At 45.2% G+C, this 18,058-nt stretch overlaps 1 protein-coding gene across 1 annotated transcript in view; it reads right to left on the bottom strand.

Annotated features, from left to right (window-relative positions):
* The window catches only part of CELF3 (CUGBP Elav-like family member 3), a 122,424-nt gene that overhangs the window by 65,635 nt on the left and 38,731 nt on the right, over positions 1 to 18,058 (bottom strand). The window contains 1 exon segment of the mRNA XM_048511020.1: positions 14,729 to 14,811. Within this exon segment, the coding sequence (XP_048366977.1) occupies positions 14,729 to 14,811 (83 nt within the window).

Raw genomic sequence — 18,058 nt, 5'->3', positions numbered from 1 at the left:
ACAAGATCCACCAGACCACGGCCACGCAGCCCAGAAAACCCACCAGAACCAGTTGAATCTGGCCATGAAAGCCTTTGACAATACATTGAACATTTCTGTGTGTGTTTTTTTAATGGGGGCGGGGAGGTAATCTTCGAGGCATCAATTATATGACAGATGGAAAACTGCAGTACAAAGCCGTGCAGCGTTGAAGCATTGATTCATCAACTTACTTTTAAAAAAGGAAAATACACATCAAGGCCACCATGAATCATTTCAAGGGGGTGTGTGGGGACATACATCATGGTAAAGGAGGGGGCACTTAAAACGGTTTCCGAACATTTTAGCTGATTTGTGCGCAAAGAGCTGCGGACAGCGAGTCCCTCCTAACTCCCCGTTGGCCTGTCTTCAGTAAGTATCAACGGCCTGTCACCTGGACTCGTCAAAGGGATGATCACTGGTTTGAGTCCCCTTCCCAGTCTGCCCCTGGCAACTGGCCATTTAATTCAGTCTCCCGTTCGGCGGTTTATATTTCCTTCTGTCGTTAGTCAGAAAAACAAGACGCCCGCTTAACAGCCTGCCCAATTGCAGGATTTCAGTAATCTGAAAACTTGGCTCCTGAGTGGGTTAGAAAGAACAGCACAGCTGTAAGTGAGATGATTATTAGGAATGCTGGAAGCTCCCTGGGGAAGAAGCCAACGTGGCTAAACTCTCTTTGAAGTTGGAGGAAACATGGACGAGGGCATGATGCAAGCAGGGTTCATAAGCAAGCTTGGACCCCTGCAGCATGGATAGGCTGACCAGACGTCCCGCTTTTGGCGGGACAGTCCCGCCTTAAAACAATTTGTCCCGCGTCCTGTGGGTTTTTTCAAGTGCCCCGATTTTTGGAAGGCTGCCGCACGGCCTTCTGGGGCACTCCCATTTCCCGCTCCTGTTCTGGAGCGCTCCCGTTCCTGCCTACCCGTCCGTCCATCCCGGTTCACAAAGGTGACCATCTGTTCACCTTAAGCATGGAGAAACTTCTGGTCCCAGACTGAAGAAATCTAATTTTATCTTCTGGAGGGCCATCTTACAGGTCTTCCGCTTTCTGCCTTCTTAAATGCCATTTTGATTTGCCATTTACGAAAAATAGCTTTTTTACTTTGAGGCCTTTGGGACCTCTGTTTTTCCTGCCTTTGTCTGAGGAAGGGGCAAGGCTTAGTGGTATAGCATCTACTCAGCATTCAGAGGGTCCCAGGATCAATCGCTGACACCCCCAGTTAAAAAAGACCAGGCAGTAAGTGATGTGAAGACCCCCACCTGAGACCCCAGAGAGCAACTGCCAATCCGAGTAGACCAGGGGTCGACAACCTTTAGCACCCAAAGAGCCACTTGGCCCCGCCTCCCAAGCCCTGCCCCTGGCCTCCCCCTACCTTCAGCCAAGCAGGCGGGATAGACAGTGGCAGCGACGTCAACGACGGCAAGTTGCACATTCCCTGCGCCCTCTTTCCTTCCTTCCTCTGGCGTCTTTTCCTCTCCTTCCCAGGCACCAGATGAGGGAAGGAGGGGAAAGGACGGCGTAGAGAGGAAGGAAGGAGGGGGTGGGGAAGGAGGCGTGCTCACCGCGTCCCAAGTGCAACTTGCCGTCGTTGGTGTCGCCGCTGCGCAGCCGCAGTACGAGGATGAAAGAGCCGCATGTGGCTCTGGAGCCGCGGGTTGCTGACCCCTGGAGTAGACAATACTGGTCTCACGGGGTCAACAATTTGTTATAAGGCAGTGTCATGTGCATTCCTGTGGGTCACTCTCTGGCTGTGCTTCCCAGGTTGTGTTTCCACATATTCTCTCTTTTCTCTCAGCCTAACCTACCTTACAGGGTTGTTGTGAGGCTAAAATGAGGAAGGGGGAAATCAGAATGCAATCCCTAACTCCATGGAGGAGAAATGGGATAATACTGTAGCAAACAAATAGCTCATCCTGGTCCTAAAAGCACAATTCCGTCATACCCTTCTTCCCAAACGATTGCAGTTCATGTTGCATTTTCAAGAACAGCAGGTGGAATCTTGACAAAATAATACCAGGAAAGAACCACAAAATAATACCAGGAAAGAACCACAGCTTTGCCACCCAAAACCGAGAACCGAATAAAAAAATATTCGGCCTAAAGCAAAATGTTCTCCAGGGCACAGTGTTCAACATCTGCTGCCCAGATGCCAGTGAAGTCACTAGGTGGGCCTCCCAGGAAGAGGTTTCCACCCAGTGTAAATTTGCCAACTGCAGGATAGGAAATTTTCAGAGATTTGGGGGTGGATAGATCCTGAAAAGGATAGAGTTGCAAAGGGGAGGGACCTCAGCCGAGTATAATGCCATAAAGCCGACTCTTCAAAACAGCCACGTTTTCCAGGCTAATTGGTCTCTGTTGTCTAGGGATCTGTTTTAACTCTGAGAGATCTCTAGGCTCCGCCCAATGTTCCAGAGATGTGGCACCCACCACCGAAAAGACCCCGCCAGTGATTTCCACACCCATCTTCCTTAGGTATGGTGATCCCCAGAAAGGCCTCCAGGGAAGAGCTGCATGAACAGGCAGGACCAGAGTGGTACAGGCAGGATCAGAGTGATACAGTTGCCAACCTCCAGGTGGGGCCTGGAGATCGCTTGCCATTACAGTTGTTCTCCAGGGCACAAAGATAATTTCCCTTGGAGAAAAGGCTGCTTCAGAGGTGGACACTTATGGCATGATACGCTACTGAGGACCCGCTGGAAAACCGGGTTTGATTCCCCACTCCTCCACATGAGCGGCGGACTGTGATGAACTAGATTTGTTTCCGCACTCCTACATTAAGAACATAAGAACATAAGAACTAGCCTGCTGGATCAGACCAGTGTCCATCTAGTCCAGCTCTCTGCTACTCGCAGTGGCCCACCAGGTGCCTTTGGGAGCTCACATGCAGGATATGAAAACAATGGCCTTCTGCTGCTGCTGCTGCTGCTCCTGAGAACCTGGTCTGCTAAGGCATTTACAATCTCAGATCAAGGAGGATCAAGATTGGTAGCCATAGATCGACTTCTCCTCCTTAAATCTGTCCAACCCCTTTTAAAGCTATCCAGGTTAGTGGCCATCACCACCTCCTGTGGCAGCATATTCCAAACACCAATCACACGTTGCGTGAAGAAGTGTTTCCTTTTATTAATCCTGATTCTTCCCCCCAGCATTTTCAATGAATGCCCCCTGGTTCTACATTCCTGCTGGGTGACCTTAGGCTAGTCACAGTTCTCTCCAAACTCTCTTAGCCCCACCTGCCTCACCCAGTGACTGTTGTGGGGAAGGGAAGGGAAGGGAAAGGAGTTTGTAAGCCGCTTTGAGTCTCCTTACAGGAGAGACGGGGGCGGGGGGAGGGGAATAAATCCAACCTCTTCTTCTCCTCTCCTTTTCTGCTTTCCTATTTCCAAGTGGTAAAAAAAAGATGCCTTGAAACAAATTAAAATAAACAGCTTCTTGTGGACATTGCAAAGATTTCTGCAAATTGCAGCCAGATCCTTTAATACTACTACTACTATTAATAATAATAATAATAAGCCACAAAGCCGATAAAGAACCACGGGAAGCAAAGGCAGGTGGCCAGAGGGAAAGAAAGGAAGCCAGCCCCCCTCCCCGCAAGACAAAGAGGGAGTTCCCAACTGCAGACACACAGAAAACATCTGCTCCCTACTACGCCCACAAGGGAGGCAGGCGGGAAACAAAGTCCTTGGGCCCCACTCCCCCCTGTAGATTCTGTGGTTATGTGCTAGGGGAGAAGAGAGAAAGTGGAAGAAGAGGGCGTTTTTATGCAAAGAGACCTTCTCAGGGTGGGGAGGGCCGGGGAGGAATTCTCTTGTGGTATCGGGCTTGCAGAAGAAAGGCAGCGTGGGGCACCTTGATTTTATCAGTTCTTGAAAGCTAAGCACATTCAGTGCTTGGAAGAGAGGCCACCGAGGAAGGCTCTGCAGAGGAAGGCGAGAGCAAACCACCTTTATTTATATTTATTTATATTTTAAATTTATAGTTCGCCCTCCCCCAAAGGGCTCAGGGCGGTGAACAACAGCATAATGATTCAATACTTTAAAACATATTATGTTAAAACCATGAAACAATAAAAACAGCTATCATCCTCAGAAGAACTATAGAGCAGCAGATAGTGACAAAACCCACCCATCCCATGTCCACAGAGGCCTAGATGTAACGCGTTAAACGGTCAACCCGGCTGGCCGAACACCTGGCGGAACAGGTCTGTTTTACAGGCCCTGCATTTTACAGGCCCTTGCTTCTCACTCACATCAAGAGCCCCTTGCTGCGGTCATCAAGTCAGCTGCAACCTGACGGCCAGGTACATATTTTGCCGGCTGTTTAGGAAGACATAGCGCTAGGGGCGTACCGCCCAGGGGGGCATCTGGTGTCAAATGTCCCCGGGCGGAGGCCATTCAGTCACGTGGGGGGGGGGTGTGTGTGTGGAAAATTGTCTACATTTTTCTTAGATACGCCCAGTGGTGGGATTCAGCAGGTTCACACCACTTCGGCAGAACCCGTTGTTAAAATGGTACTTGTAAACAACCAATTGTTATTTGAATCCCACCACCGGAACCGGTTGTTAAATTATTTGAATCCCACCACTGGATAGGCCTCTGCATAGCGCCTGTGCTAAGGATGTTATGGTGGTTACTGGTTGGTTGTAGTTAGTTTTGCAGCTAGGGAGATGAATGGTCTTCAGGCTGTTCATGGACAGAAACTTTTTCATTCCGTACAGTTATTCCTTCCACCTCGTGACTTTCCCCATTGCGGTTCTGATATCTCGTGGTTTGGCATAAGAAATTAAACGAGAATTTTTGGGGCCCTTTGCGGAAGCCGCAGACAACATGGGAAGCCCCAGCAGACGACGCAGGAAAAGTTTAGTAACTCAGAAATACATAAAAGATATGAATATTATTGCATAATATCCATATATTTTATCTTTTAATACCATGAATGTACACAATTTCTTTTTTAAGGTTAAAAGAAAAAGAACAAAATCAGATTTATTCTCTGGCACGAAGGGAGGGCCAAAAAATTTTATGCAGATTTCCAGACTGCAGGAGTGCTGCGCTCCTAATCCCAGTGATGTGTAGAGGATAACTGAATATGTTTAGAAAAACATGTTGTTGTTTTTAAAAAAAATCTCCCTGCATGTCTGAAAGTTGCTCCTCAGGGAAAATGCCAATTGTTTTCCCCTGATGGGCTAGTTTTCTGCATGCAAGGAGTTTTAAAAAACAGACCTGCAGCATTAAAAAAAAGTAAAACCCGAACAAACCAACAACCCACCCACAGCCAGAAGTGGCACAGTCCAGAATTCCACCTCTTCATTTGCAAGGTGTACTGAACGGCTTTAAATGGCCTTTTGGCAGGTTACAAGCCGCCTCTCAACCTCGGTCCCGTACGTGTAAAATCAGACTAATAGACCCTGATGTCATAAGGTGGAGAGAGATATTTTCTCTGCCAGGAAACATCAAACCCAGAGACCTGAACAAGATAAGAGCAACCACATTAATTGGCTATTTTGCTTTTGGGATTTTTTTCTCCTCCAGAGAGACATTGAGGAAAGACAGGGAGCATTTCCAGTCATGCCTTCCCTTACCTATTCAAGCTGATTTATTTTCTTTTTAACTTTGTTTCTGTCCTATTTTTTCCTCCAAGGAGTTTAGCTTGTCAAACATTAGTTATTCCATTTTATGTCCTACAGGGCAAGGGAGGATTTGTTTATGTCATTCATTCATTCATCGATACCCCAGCTTTCTCCACAATAAGGACCCACATCAATCTCTCCTCCTCCATCTTATCCTCACAACAACCTAGTAGTGAAGTAGGCCAGGCTAAGAGAGTGTAACTAATCCAAGGCCACCCGGGGAGCTTCCTTGGCAGGAGTGGGGGATTTGAACCTTGGTCTGATAGCACACTGACTCTTACTTTCACACCCATGTGGACTAGAATCTTCCTTTTAAAAAAGCAAAGCAAAACAGCAATCAACATTTGTCCCGATTCTGTGCCCGAGAAGCGGGATCACCGAGCCCTGTCCAAAGAGCTTGTTGACAAATAGTGGCACATTTCTTTGCTCCGTTGAGGGCAACATGCAACAGCAGGGTGGTGTGTTTCAATTGTTTCAGTGACGCGGCTGGCCTCTACCCGGGCCAGGACCTTTACAGCCCTGGCCCCTGCCTGGTGGAACACTCTTCCTCCAGCTGTCTGGGCCCTGCGGGATCTTGGTGATTTCCGCAGGGCCTGCAAGACGGAGTTGTTCCGCCGGGCTTTTGGAGTGTCCAGCAGCTGAAAGTGCCCCCCCTTCCATTCCCATAGAATCAGGGCCCATTATCATCTATAGGACCCATCTCTCCTCTTGGGAGGGTTTAAGGAGGACTTTTGCAGGCATTGTTCACATATTAATTGCTGCATTTTAATTTACATTATTGAGAGATTATTTTGTATTTGATTTTTATGTTTATCTGTATTTGAATTTCATGTTGTTCACCGCCCAGAGCCCTTCGGGGGCTGGGCGGTATATAAGTTTGAAAAATAAATAAAATAATTAAATAATTCTCTCCCACAGAAATAGAACAATACCCTGCATGTAGAAATCTATGAAGTCAGGGATTCAAGTTAGATGCCCCGCACCAGATATGATTGTTTGCCATCTTATGACCTAAAATGGTGCCTCCCAGGAACATTTACACTTCCATTTCAAAACACTCAACTATTCTCTTTTTTTTAAAAAAGAAGCGGTAAATATTAGCAAAACTCCTTCCCATTGTATCAATGACTCATGACATTTCATATAATTTTATTCCCTTATTATTATTTTAGACTTAAGAGCTTTTTTAAACAGGCTTTTAAGATCTGTGCATTCCCCACATACAACTAACAATGCCTTGTCAATTCCTAGGTTTTTTTAAAATTTCTATTTATTGAATTTTCCAAATTCTATGGTTACATACAAAGAATTCCTAATAACATTTAAAAAAGCAATTTGAATACATTACATATTGCTTACCCCGACTCGGGAGTTGTCTTAATATACTAACTCATCATACTTCAATCAAATTAGACTTCAACCAATCGTTATAACAAATCTCAGAACTTGAATCAAATGTCGACTACTAGTATTTAGTATTTTAGTACTTAGGGGTTTAGTATTTTAATGTGAATGGAGCCTATATATTTATTTATGGTTGTTGTTCTATTTAACTGTGCTCTATCTGTTAATTTGTTGTGCACCGCCCTGAGCCCTCCGGGGGAGGGCGGTCAATAATAATAATAATAATAATAATAATAATAATAATAATAATAATAATAATAATAATAATAATAATAATAATAATAATAATAAGGGTCATTGAAAAAGAACACGGTGAGAGGTCTCACTAGATACCTCACTTCGATTTGAAAATGGGGCTTCAGCTGTCTCTGACACAAACCAGCTGAGGTTGTCCCCAGTGGTAACGCACGCTGAAGCCAGTCTCCCAAAAAAACATATCTAGGGCGGCACTTTTGAAACACTTCTTAGTTGACAAAATTCAACATCGGTCAAATTCAGTGCAGCCCTGCTAAGATCCCGCGCCGAGAATACTTCACGCTTGATACATTTACAACTTCCTCAGGCCTCGGGTGAGGCCTTTCAAATTAATATTAATTAACAACCAGCTAAAGATCTGGCAGCTATTGAAATCAGCAACAGCAACAACAGCAATGCAACAAAATAACTAGTCTATTATGTTATGGTAATTTTAAGCATATATTATGTATCTCCCAGCTTTACATACAGGGTCTTTTTTTTCAAAAGGCGTTAGGTTCTTATTTACACTAATTTCGGATCTACAGCAAGGCGGGAAGGAGGATTGAACCCTAGTTTTCCTGTGGAACAATATCCTGGTTTGGAGTTTCACTGCAAATCTGGCAGTGTGCAGGCATTATCTGAAAGACCTCTGGGTGAGAAGATGCCAATATGTAATAATGCAGACATGGCTTTTCTAACCGAGAGAATGTATGGCTGACCCAAAGTCATCGGGAAACCTTCCGTGGCTAAGTGGGGATTCAAACTCGATTTCCCACATCCCAGTCCAACACTCTAAACACTATCCCACGTGTGCTCAATAATGTACATTACTGAGAGCCAGCTCTGTTGTGTTGTGGTTGAGGCGCTCTTAATCTGCAGATCTGGGTTTGAGTCCCCCGCTCTCCACATGAGCCGGGTACTCTTATCTGGTGAACTGTGTTTGTTTCCCTGCCCTTACATATGTAGCCTGCTGGAAGCCCCCTTGGGCCAGTCACAGTTCTATCAGAACTCTCTCAGCCCCACCTACCCCACAAGGTGTCTGTTGTGAGGAGTTTGTCAGCCCCTTTCAGACTCCATGTTGTTGAGAAAAGCGAAGTATAAATCCAAATTCTTCAACTTCTTCTACTTGTCATTTACTGCTTCATATCAAACCCGTTTCCCCCCAACTATGTCTCAGGTATTCTTATATTGCTTTTATATAACACGCGAATATAGTTATCAACATATAGAAATATACAGGATGAAGGAGACGGGAATCAAAGAAGACATATGGATAAGAAGACAACAACGAATGAACTTACTGCTGTTTGGTTAAAGAAAAGTAAAACATAATATTAGGGGAGGTGGAGAGGAAAAGGAGAAATGTATTGTTTGGAAATTATATCAAGAAAGATGCAAATAGAGCGTATTTATGCCAAACTATACAATAAAACATATTTTTAAAAAAAAACATATAGAAATATATATATATAGAAAATATAGAAAGGCTTACGACAATACATATAGTTATCAAAGTCTCTTTGCACACATCCTGATCACGATGAAGAGGAGAATTTATATGGATTACTAACGAAGGAATCCAAAGCACGATATCTACCGAAGTGTAATAATACGCCAAGTAGTCATTCTGGGTGACACAAAATGACATTTCTTTCAGCCTTTCCAAGATTCTTAAAAGTTGCTTTTGAGGAACAAAAAACATAGTGGGGCTTCGACAGAGAGGGACCAGCCTGAGATAGCCCAGTCGGCTTCACGGTAAAGCCAGGGAGCCTGAATGCAAGTTTTGCTCCACATTTGGCTCCTGCAAATTAGAGGGATCAAAACCTCGCGAGGCTATATATTACACCTTGTTCTACTTTTTAAACAAATAATTAGCGTCTGAACCGTTGGTCGCCAAGGCTTTGTTGATCGTCTGAGAACACCATTTTTAAAAATTCCCCAGCCTTTACGCTCAACCACCAGGGAGAAATGCCGTTTCCTGGGAACAAATCACCTTTGGCAGGAGGGCCGTAAACACAGGAAGCTCGGCTGGAGGGGCCCACCTGCCGTCTTTCTAGCTGTACCAGGAAAGAGGCCATCTGGTCCTCCTACAAGTTCATGAGGAGGGTGGAAGAGAAAGGTGCCACCTTGCAGAATTTTTTTTTACAGTGGAAGTTAAAGGGAGGAAAGCCTGGCATTGGGGAAGTTACAGAGCTCCAGACTGGAAAATTCCTGGACATTTGGGGGTGGGGCGTGGAGAGAGGGGGGGTTGGGGGAGGGGATGACATGAGGGGGTCTTAATGCCATAGAGCCCACCTTTCAAAACAGTTTTTTTTCTGGGGAACTGATCTTTTCTGGCCTCGAGACATATTTATATACTCGATTCATTTGTACCCAGCCTCTCTAACCAACAGGGAACCCGAGTGTTCCTCTTCTGCGCCACCCTGAGAGCAGTGGTGGGATCCAAAAATTTTGGTAACAGGTTCCCATGGTGGTGGGATTCAAACTGTGGCATAAGCCAATGGGGCTGGGCGGGGGGGGGCATTCAAGTAGGGGAGCTTTACTGGGCGGGGAGCTGTGGCGGGACACAGGCGCTGCAGCCGATCATAGGCGAGGAAACAAAATGCACGCGGCATGAGGCTGCCACGACGCCCGGTGCACCCTCCTGCTAGACTGCTTGTTCAATGGCTGTGTGCTAAAGGCTGCTGAGGAAGGAGGGCGTAACTAAGGCAAAATCGCGTGGCAAAATCGCCAATTGGTAACCTCTCGTACACACAAATAATTAGAATAATAATAATAATAATAATAATAATAATAATAATAATAATAATAATAATAATAATAATAATAATAATAATAATCATCATCATCATCATCATCATCATCATCATCATCATCATCATCATCATTATTGCTATGATTCCGCTTTCTATAATTCTGAAGAAAACAGGTCAAGGATATCAGACAGCAAGAAACTCACCAAAAATTTCACACCTTCTATACATGGATGACCTAAAGCTCTATGGAAAATCAAAAGCAGAGATTGAGTCACTACTGAACACAGTGAGAGTCTTTAGCACTGACATTGCAATGGATTTTGGACTTGACAAGTGTGCAACTTTGGAACTCAGTAAAGGTAAACTTGCAACATGCGAGGGTGTGAATATGCCAAATGCCATAGAAATAAAGAGCCTACCAGTGAATGAAAGCTACAAATACTTGGGGATACTGCAAGCAGAGAACATCAAGCATGCAGAAGTCAAAGGCTAATTAGGAAGGAATATCTTAGAAGGGTGCAGCAAAATTTTGAAATCAAAGCTAAATGGAGGAAATGGCGAAGAAGGTACTAATACTTTAAGGTGCCTGTAGTATCGCTACACTGCTGGCATAATTAACCGGACACAAGCCGAATTGGACATCCTGGACAGAAAACAAAGGAAAATTATGACTATCAATCGAGCACTGTGATCCAAGAAGTGATGTAGACAGACTCTACCTAGCAAGGTCAGAAGGAGGAAGAGGGCTGCTCCACATCAAGCAATCAGTAGAGGAAGAGAAAAGAGAGGCCTGACAGAATATTATCCAAGAAAGTCGGCGAGCCAGCATTGAAAGAAGTCCACAAGGCTGAGATGCTGGAAAGCCAAAGAATCAAAAGAGTATAGAGTCCAACAGTTTAAAACACGAAAAGGAGCAGTGGCTAAACAAGCCACCTTAAGGGCAGTACTTTAAGAACATTGAAGGGAAGGTTGACAGCAAGAAAACATGGGAGTGGCTCAGAAGGGGAACTCTAAAGAAGGAAACTGAAGGCCTGATTTTTGCTGCCCAGGAGCAAGCATTAAGGACAAATGCAATAAAGACACGTAATTGAAAAGTCCTACAACGACCCAAAGCGCCGCCTCTGCAAAGAGGGTGATGAAACCGCGGATAATATCTAAGCCAGTTAAAGAAAATAGCCCAAACTGACTATCTCGAACGTCACAATAGGCTAGCAGCAATGGTGCACTGGAACCTTTGCAAAAAGTACGGCCTGCCCTGTAGCAAGACCTGGTAATGAAAGCACAAGCCAGAGAAGATCACAGAAAATGAAGAAGCAAAAATACTCTGGGACTTTAGAATACAGACAGACAGACACCTGGCAACAATAACACCCCAGACATAACAGTGGTAGAGAAAAAATGTTTGGATCATAGATGCTGCTGTGCCAGTTGACAGCAGGGTAGATGACTGAAAAAAGATCACAAAATACAAGCAAGGACCTACAAATTGGCGCTTTCCAACGACCGTGGCAAAAAAGAACAACAGTAATCCCACTAGGAGTCGGTGCTCTAGGAGGAATCCCAAGAAATCTTGAAAAACATCTGAAAAGCCTAAACTTGGACAGAACATCAGTCCACATGCTGCAGAAAGCAGCACTTCTAGGAACTGCACATATTCTAATGCCAGTCATTCTATCATCCTAGGTCCTTGGGAAGGACTCGATATTCAGAGATGAATTCCAGACACTTGTGCTGTGCTGTAATGTGTATAATAATAATAATAATAATAAGGGTCATTGAAAAAGAACACGAGAAGGTCACTAGATACCACGATTTGAAAATCGAGCTTCAGCGTCTCTGACACAAACCAGCTGAGGTTGTCCCAGTGGTAATCGGCACGCTGGGCGCCATTCCGAAAACACTAGGGCAGCACTTGAAACATCTTCGAATTGACAAAATTAACATCGGTCAAATTCAGGAGGCAGCCCTGCTAAGATCCGCACGAATACTATGCCGATACATTACAACTTCCTAGGCCTCCGGGTGAGGCTCAAATTGTAATGAAGGCCAACAACCAGCTAAAGATCTGGCAGCTGTGAAATCAACAACAACAACAACAACAACAAAAATACTATATTATGTTATATTAATTTTTACATATAATATAATATTCCCAGTTTTTTATACAGGGGTCTTTTTTTAAAAAAGACGAAGGTTTTCTATTGAGGTACACTGGATCTGTAGAGCGGGAAGGGAGGATTCGAACCTAGTTTTCCTGTGGAACAATATCCTGGTTTGGAGTTTCACTGCAAATCTGGCAGTGTGCAGGCATTATCTGAAAGACCTCTGGGTGAGAAGATGCCAACATGCAATAATGCAGACATGGCTTTTCTAACCGAGAGAGTGTATGGCTGACCCAAAGTCATCGGGAAACCTTCCGTGGCTAAGTGGGGATTCAAACTCGATTTCCCACATCCCAGTCCAACACTCTAAACACTATCCCACGTGTGCTCAATAATGTACATTACTGAGAGCCAGCCTGGTGTTGTGGTTGAGAGCGGAGGGCTCTAATCTGCAGATCTGGGTTTGAGTCCCCACTCCTCCACATGAGCCGGGTACTCTTATCTGGTGAACTGTGTTTGTTTCCCTGCCCTTACATATGTAGCCTGCTGGAAGCCCCCTTGGGCCAGTCACAGTTCTCTCAGAACTCTCTCAGCCCCACCTACCCCACAAGGTGTCTGTTGTGGGGGAGAAGAAAGGAAAAGGAGTTTGTCAGCCCCTTTCAGACTCCATGTTGTTGAGCCCTTTGGGGGTTGGGCGGTATATAAATTTGAAAAATAAATAAAATAAAATAAATAAAAGCGGAGTATAAATCCAAACTCTTCAACTTCTTCTTCTACTTGTCATTTACTGCTTCATATCAAACCCGTTTCCCCCCAACTATGTCTCAGGTATTCTTATATTGCTTTTATATAACACGCGAATATAGTTATCAACATATAGAAATATACAGGATGAAGGAGACGGGAATCAAAGAAGACATATGGATAAGAAGACAACAACGAATGAACTTACTGCTGTTTGGTTAAAGAAAAGTAAAACATAATATTAGGGGAGGGTGGGAGGGAAAAAAAGGGAAAATGTATTGTTTGGAAATTATATCAGAAAGATGCAAATAGAACGATTATTTCAAACTATACAATAAAATATTTTTTAAAAAAACATATAGAAATATATATATAGAAAATATAGAAAGGCTTCGACAATACATAGTTATCAAAGTCTTTGCACATCCTGATCGATGAAGGAGGTATATGGATTACTAACAGGAATCAAAGCACGTATCTCTACCACGAAGTTAATAATGCCAAGTAGTCATCTGGAATTGTGCAAAATGACATTTCTTTCAGCCTTTCCAAGATTCTTAAAAGTTGCTTTTGAGGAACAAAAAACATAGTGGGGCTTCGACAGAGAGGGACCAGCCTGAGATAGCCCAGTCGGCTTCACGGTAAAGCCAGGGAGCCTGAATGCAAGTTTTGCTCCACGGCCCCGGCTCCCAAATTAGAGGGATCAAAACCTCACGAAACTATATTACACCTTGTTCTACTTTTTAAACAAATAATTAGCGTCTGAACCGTTGGTCGCCAAGGCTTTGTTGATCGTCTGAGAACACCTTTTTTTAAAAAATTCCAGCCCTTTGCAACTCAACCACCAGGGGAGAAATGCCGTTTCCTGGGAACAAATCACCTTTGGCAGGAGGGCCGTAAACACAGGAAGCTCGGCTGGAGGGGCCCACCTGCCGTCTTTCTAGCTGTACCAGGAAAGAGGCCATCTGGTCCTCCTACAAGTTCATGAGGAGGGTGGAAGAGAAAGGTGCCACCTTGCAGAATTTTTTTTTACAGTGGAAGTTAAAGGGAGGAAAGCCACAACATTGGGGTTGCAAACTCCAGACTGGAAAATTCCTGGACATTTGGGGGTGGGGCGTGGAGAGAGGGGGGGTTGGGGGAGGGGATGACATGAGGGGGTCTTAATGCCATAGAGCCCACCTTTCAAAACAGTTTTTTTTTCTGGGGAACTGATCTTTTCTGGCCTCGAGACATATTTATATACTCGATTCATTTGTACCCAGCCTCTCTAACCAACAGGGAACCCGAGTGTTCCTCTTCTGCGCCACCCTGAGAGCAGTGGTGGGATCCAAAAATTTTGGTAACAGGTTCCCATGGTGGTGGGATTCAAACTGTGGCATAGCGCCAATGGGGCTGGGCGGGGCATTCCAGGGGCGGGGCTTTACTGGGCGGGGCTGTGGCAAGGACACAGACGCTGCGCCAGTCCTTGGGCGGGAAACAAATGCACGCAGGCGCAGGCTGCCACGCACGCCGGTGCACCTCCTGCTAGACTGCTGTTCTGTGCGCTGTGTGCTGCTGCTGAGAGGAGGGGCGTAACTAAGGCAAAAATCACGTGGCAAAATCACCAATTAGTAACCCCCTCTCGGCACACACAAATAATTAGTAACCTACTCTCAGGAACCTGTGAGAACCTGCTGGATCCCACCTCTGCCTGAGAGGTAGGCAAGGGGTGAGAGTAGGACGTGTGCTACAATCCCAGGAGATCCCCGTCTGGAAGCTGGCAACCTGAGAGGAAATGAAGGCGTCAGAAACGACGGGGAGAAGAACAACAGCGGTACTCTCCTCACAGCGGACTTACCCCCGGCAGTGTTTTCTGCTCGTGAAGCGCACTTTGGGCCTTGATAGCTGACTCGCGGGCGCAGTAGGTCAAGAAGGCGCATCCTGGAAGAGAAAACCAGGGGTGAGATCACCGGGACTGCGACTTCAATTGAAGCGGATTTGCTGATCGGTTCACACTCTACGGCCCTTTCCGTACAAACCCTTTAAAACGTTTTGAGGCGGGAAATGTACCCTTTCCGCCATGGAGTTCCGGATGGTTTCCACCCCCAACCCTTTTAGTTGCAGCCTCAAAACATTTTTAAATGAACGTCCTTTTAAAACGATTCTTTGGTTGAAACGTTTTTAAGCACAACAACACGGGCAATGTGAAGAATCTAGAGGGGAGGTAACACAGCTCATTCCCCGATATTTGTAAGTATCACCAGCTTTGGAACTTCTTAATCTCTTTCTACGTGCCCCCCCCTCTTTTAGCTCTTAACACCCGAGTCCTTCTATCCAATAGGACTCGCCACTCCCTCCCTCTTAGGGGAGGATTTAAAATTAGGTATTTGGATGCCTCTTATTACTCTACTGCTGTTTTTAAAGGTTTTAACCATATTTATTTGTACCGAGATTTATGTTGTACACCGCCCAGAGCCCCTTGGGATGGGGCGGTATAAAAGTTTAAATAATAAATAAATAAATAAAATAAATGTCACGATAGTATTCTAAAGAGTGTTTTACTATGATTAATTGTTTGTATAATTACACCTTCTTAAATTGAGCCTGACCCCCATATATATTGTTGGCTGATGAAGACTGTGCACGAGTGTATAAGCCGTGGAACACGCCCCGTGGATCCAGTTGCCAAATAGATGGGAATTTTGAATGGGAAAGATCCCAAACCATTCATCTTATCACAGGACAGTTGGAAGCCATCAGACAGGCGCCGACTGCCAAGAAAAGAGACTGCGTTGAGGAAGCTACAAACTTGGATGGTGAGCTTACCTGATTTATTCTCTGTTCTGGCACTCGGAACTTCAAACGGACAATATACAACTATATCGGAATTAAATAATGTTAGGTATTGTCCGTAGGAATAGCGGATTGCCTCTCAAGGGCTTGTTTTGTTCTGTCCTGTGCGTTGCTCTTCTACGTTGGAGCGGCACTTTGCACTTTTCTACATTAAAATGACCTGTATCGTTTTCTTAATTGTTTTGCATCTTGGCCTGTGGGCATAGCGAAACATTTTCAAAACAGCGTCGTTTGCCTGTGCGATCGCTTTAAGACATTTCCCTCGGCTGTAGGCTGTCCCCGGATTTTCTCCTTGGTGCCGTTTTCTGAGCTCACTCTGTCTTCCCTCGCCTGTTTGTTTGCACAATTTCTGTTTGCTTTTTTTTTAATTTTGAGGGTGCTAATCTTGGAAGCTTCGAGTATATGAGGTGCAGAGAATCGCAGCACACGGGCCTCTTCCGCACATGCAGAATAATGCACTTTCAATCCACTTTGGAGCTGGTTTTTACTGTGCAGAATAGCAAAATCCACTTGCAAACGATTGTGAAAGTGGATTGAAAGTGAATTATTCTGCAGGTGCGGAAGGGGCCATGGCTGTGCAGCACTGAAACATCGATTCGACATCTAGCCCTGCCCCCCCCCTTCAGGAAAAACCACATAATGGCAGCCAGGAAGAACCATTTTGAGAGGTGAATGCAGACATACATCACAGTAAAGTGGGGGATTGAATTTTTTTAAAGAAATATCATAGGTGATTTATGCAGAATGAACCCCTGACCAATAACAAAACAATAATAAAGCATGTCGGGATTTGTTGTCCTGCCCTTGACTGGCCAAAGTCAGGCTCAGGGGGCTTACACACATTTTGAAATACATCTGTCATCATAAAAAACAATTCAATAACACTATTACTTGACCGTTAAAATACAAATGCAAAAATAAATATAAATTCTTCAGATAGCGACTAATTAGGTTTCCACGGGGGACCCCCCAACACAGCTAAAAACCGTCCTGCCATAAATCAAATCACTATTCAGAACGAGGAAGAGGAAGGGGAAAAGGGTTAAGGCCGGGAGTCAGAAAGAGGGAATGGACTCATGGTTGCCTTAGCCAAAGGCCTGGTGGGACATCTGGAGGGTTAGATTTTGACATTTTCTCCAGGGGTCCAGTGGTGGGATCCAAAAATTTTAGTAACAGGTTCCCATGGGGGTGGGATTCAAACTGTGGCATAGCACCGTAATGGGGGGGCTGAAGTGCGGAGGGAGCCCGCGATAAGAAGGGGCGTGGCTGAGAGCATTCTGGGGTGGGGCATTCCTGGGCGGGGTTGTGGCAAGGTCGCAGCCGCTGTGCCGGTCCTTGGGCGGGAAACGAATGCAACGCAGGCGCAGGCTGCCACGCACGCCGGTGCACCTCCTGCTAGACTGCGTCAAGTTCTGCGCACTGCTGCTGAGAGGAGGGGCGTCACTAAGGCAAAAATCACGCGGCAAAATCACCAACTAGTTACCCCCTCTCGGCACACACACACAAATAATTAGTAACCTACTCTCGGGAACCTGTGAAAACCTGCTGGATCCCACCTCTGCAGGGGTCCTGCTGTCTGTTACCTAGACAACCAGCTGGAGATCCCGGGCTCAAAAGTTTTCTGCTTTTCCTCAACCAGGGCGAGAGCTTTCTTGGCCCTGGCTCCAGTCTAATGGACTGCTCAGTCTGCCGAGACCAGGGCCTTGAAGGACCTATCACAGGTCCACAGGACCTGTAAGACAGAATTATTCTGCCGGGAACATTGTTGAGAAAAACAATGGTGGTCCATCTTCCCTTTTCACAATCTTTTTACATTCTTTCTCCGTTCTCTGTTGCATTTTCAGTTCTTCGTTGATATTCCATGTTTGTTATGAGTCCTACCCTCAGGATTATAAAGGGAAGGGCGCCATATTTTGTGAGTTGTAGTTTTAAGTCTTTATATGTAATTGCATAATCTTAATTGTGTATACTGTTATGCACCACTCTGAGCCCTGCTTGACAGACGCGGGTGATTTATAAATTGAATAATTAAATTAGAACAAATTAATTAAGTCAGTGATCAGATGCAATTCCCGGAGCGTAAGACCCCACCCTGGAGGTCGGCAGTCCTATGCTAAACATTTATCCTCACTGTCTCTTAAAACTGCTTTGATAATAGTTACAGAGTGGGGGGAATTTTCAGCCCGTCAGCAAACTACAGCTCCCAGGATTCTCTGGGGAAGATCATGCCAAAAAATTCTGTATAAAACAGGTTGGTCACCTATGTATGCTGGGCTGCAGGAGGCCAATTATGCACCAGGCATCTGCTGCGCGATGTGGATGATGGGGGCAAATG

The sequence above is a fragment of the Sphaerodactylus townsendi genome, linkage group LG01, assembly GCF_021028975.2.
Source record: "Sphaerodactylus townsendi isolate TG3544 linkage group LG01, MPM_Stown_v2.3, whole genome shotgun sequence".
Taxonomy (NCBI): Eukaryota; Metazoa; Chordata; class Lepidosauria; order Squamata; family Sphaerodactylidae; genus Sphaerodactylus; species Sphaerodactylus townsendi.
The sequence above is the reverse complement of the archived record's forward strand: the minus strand, read 5'-3'. Positions and strand labels throughout refer to the sequence as shown.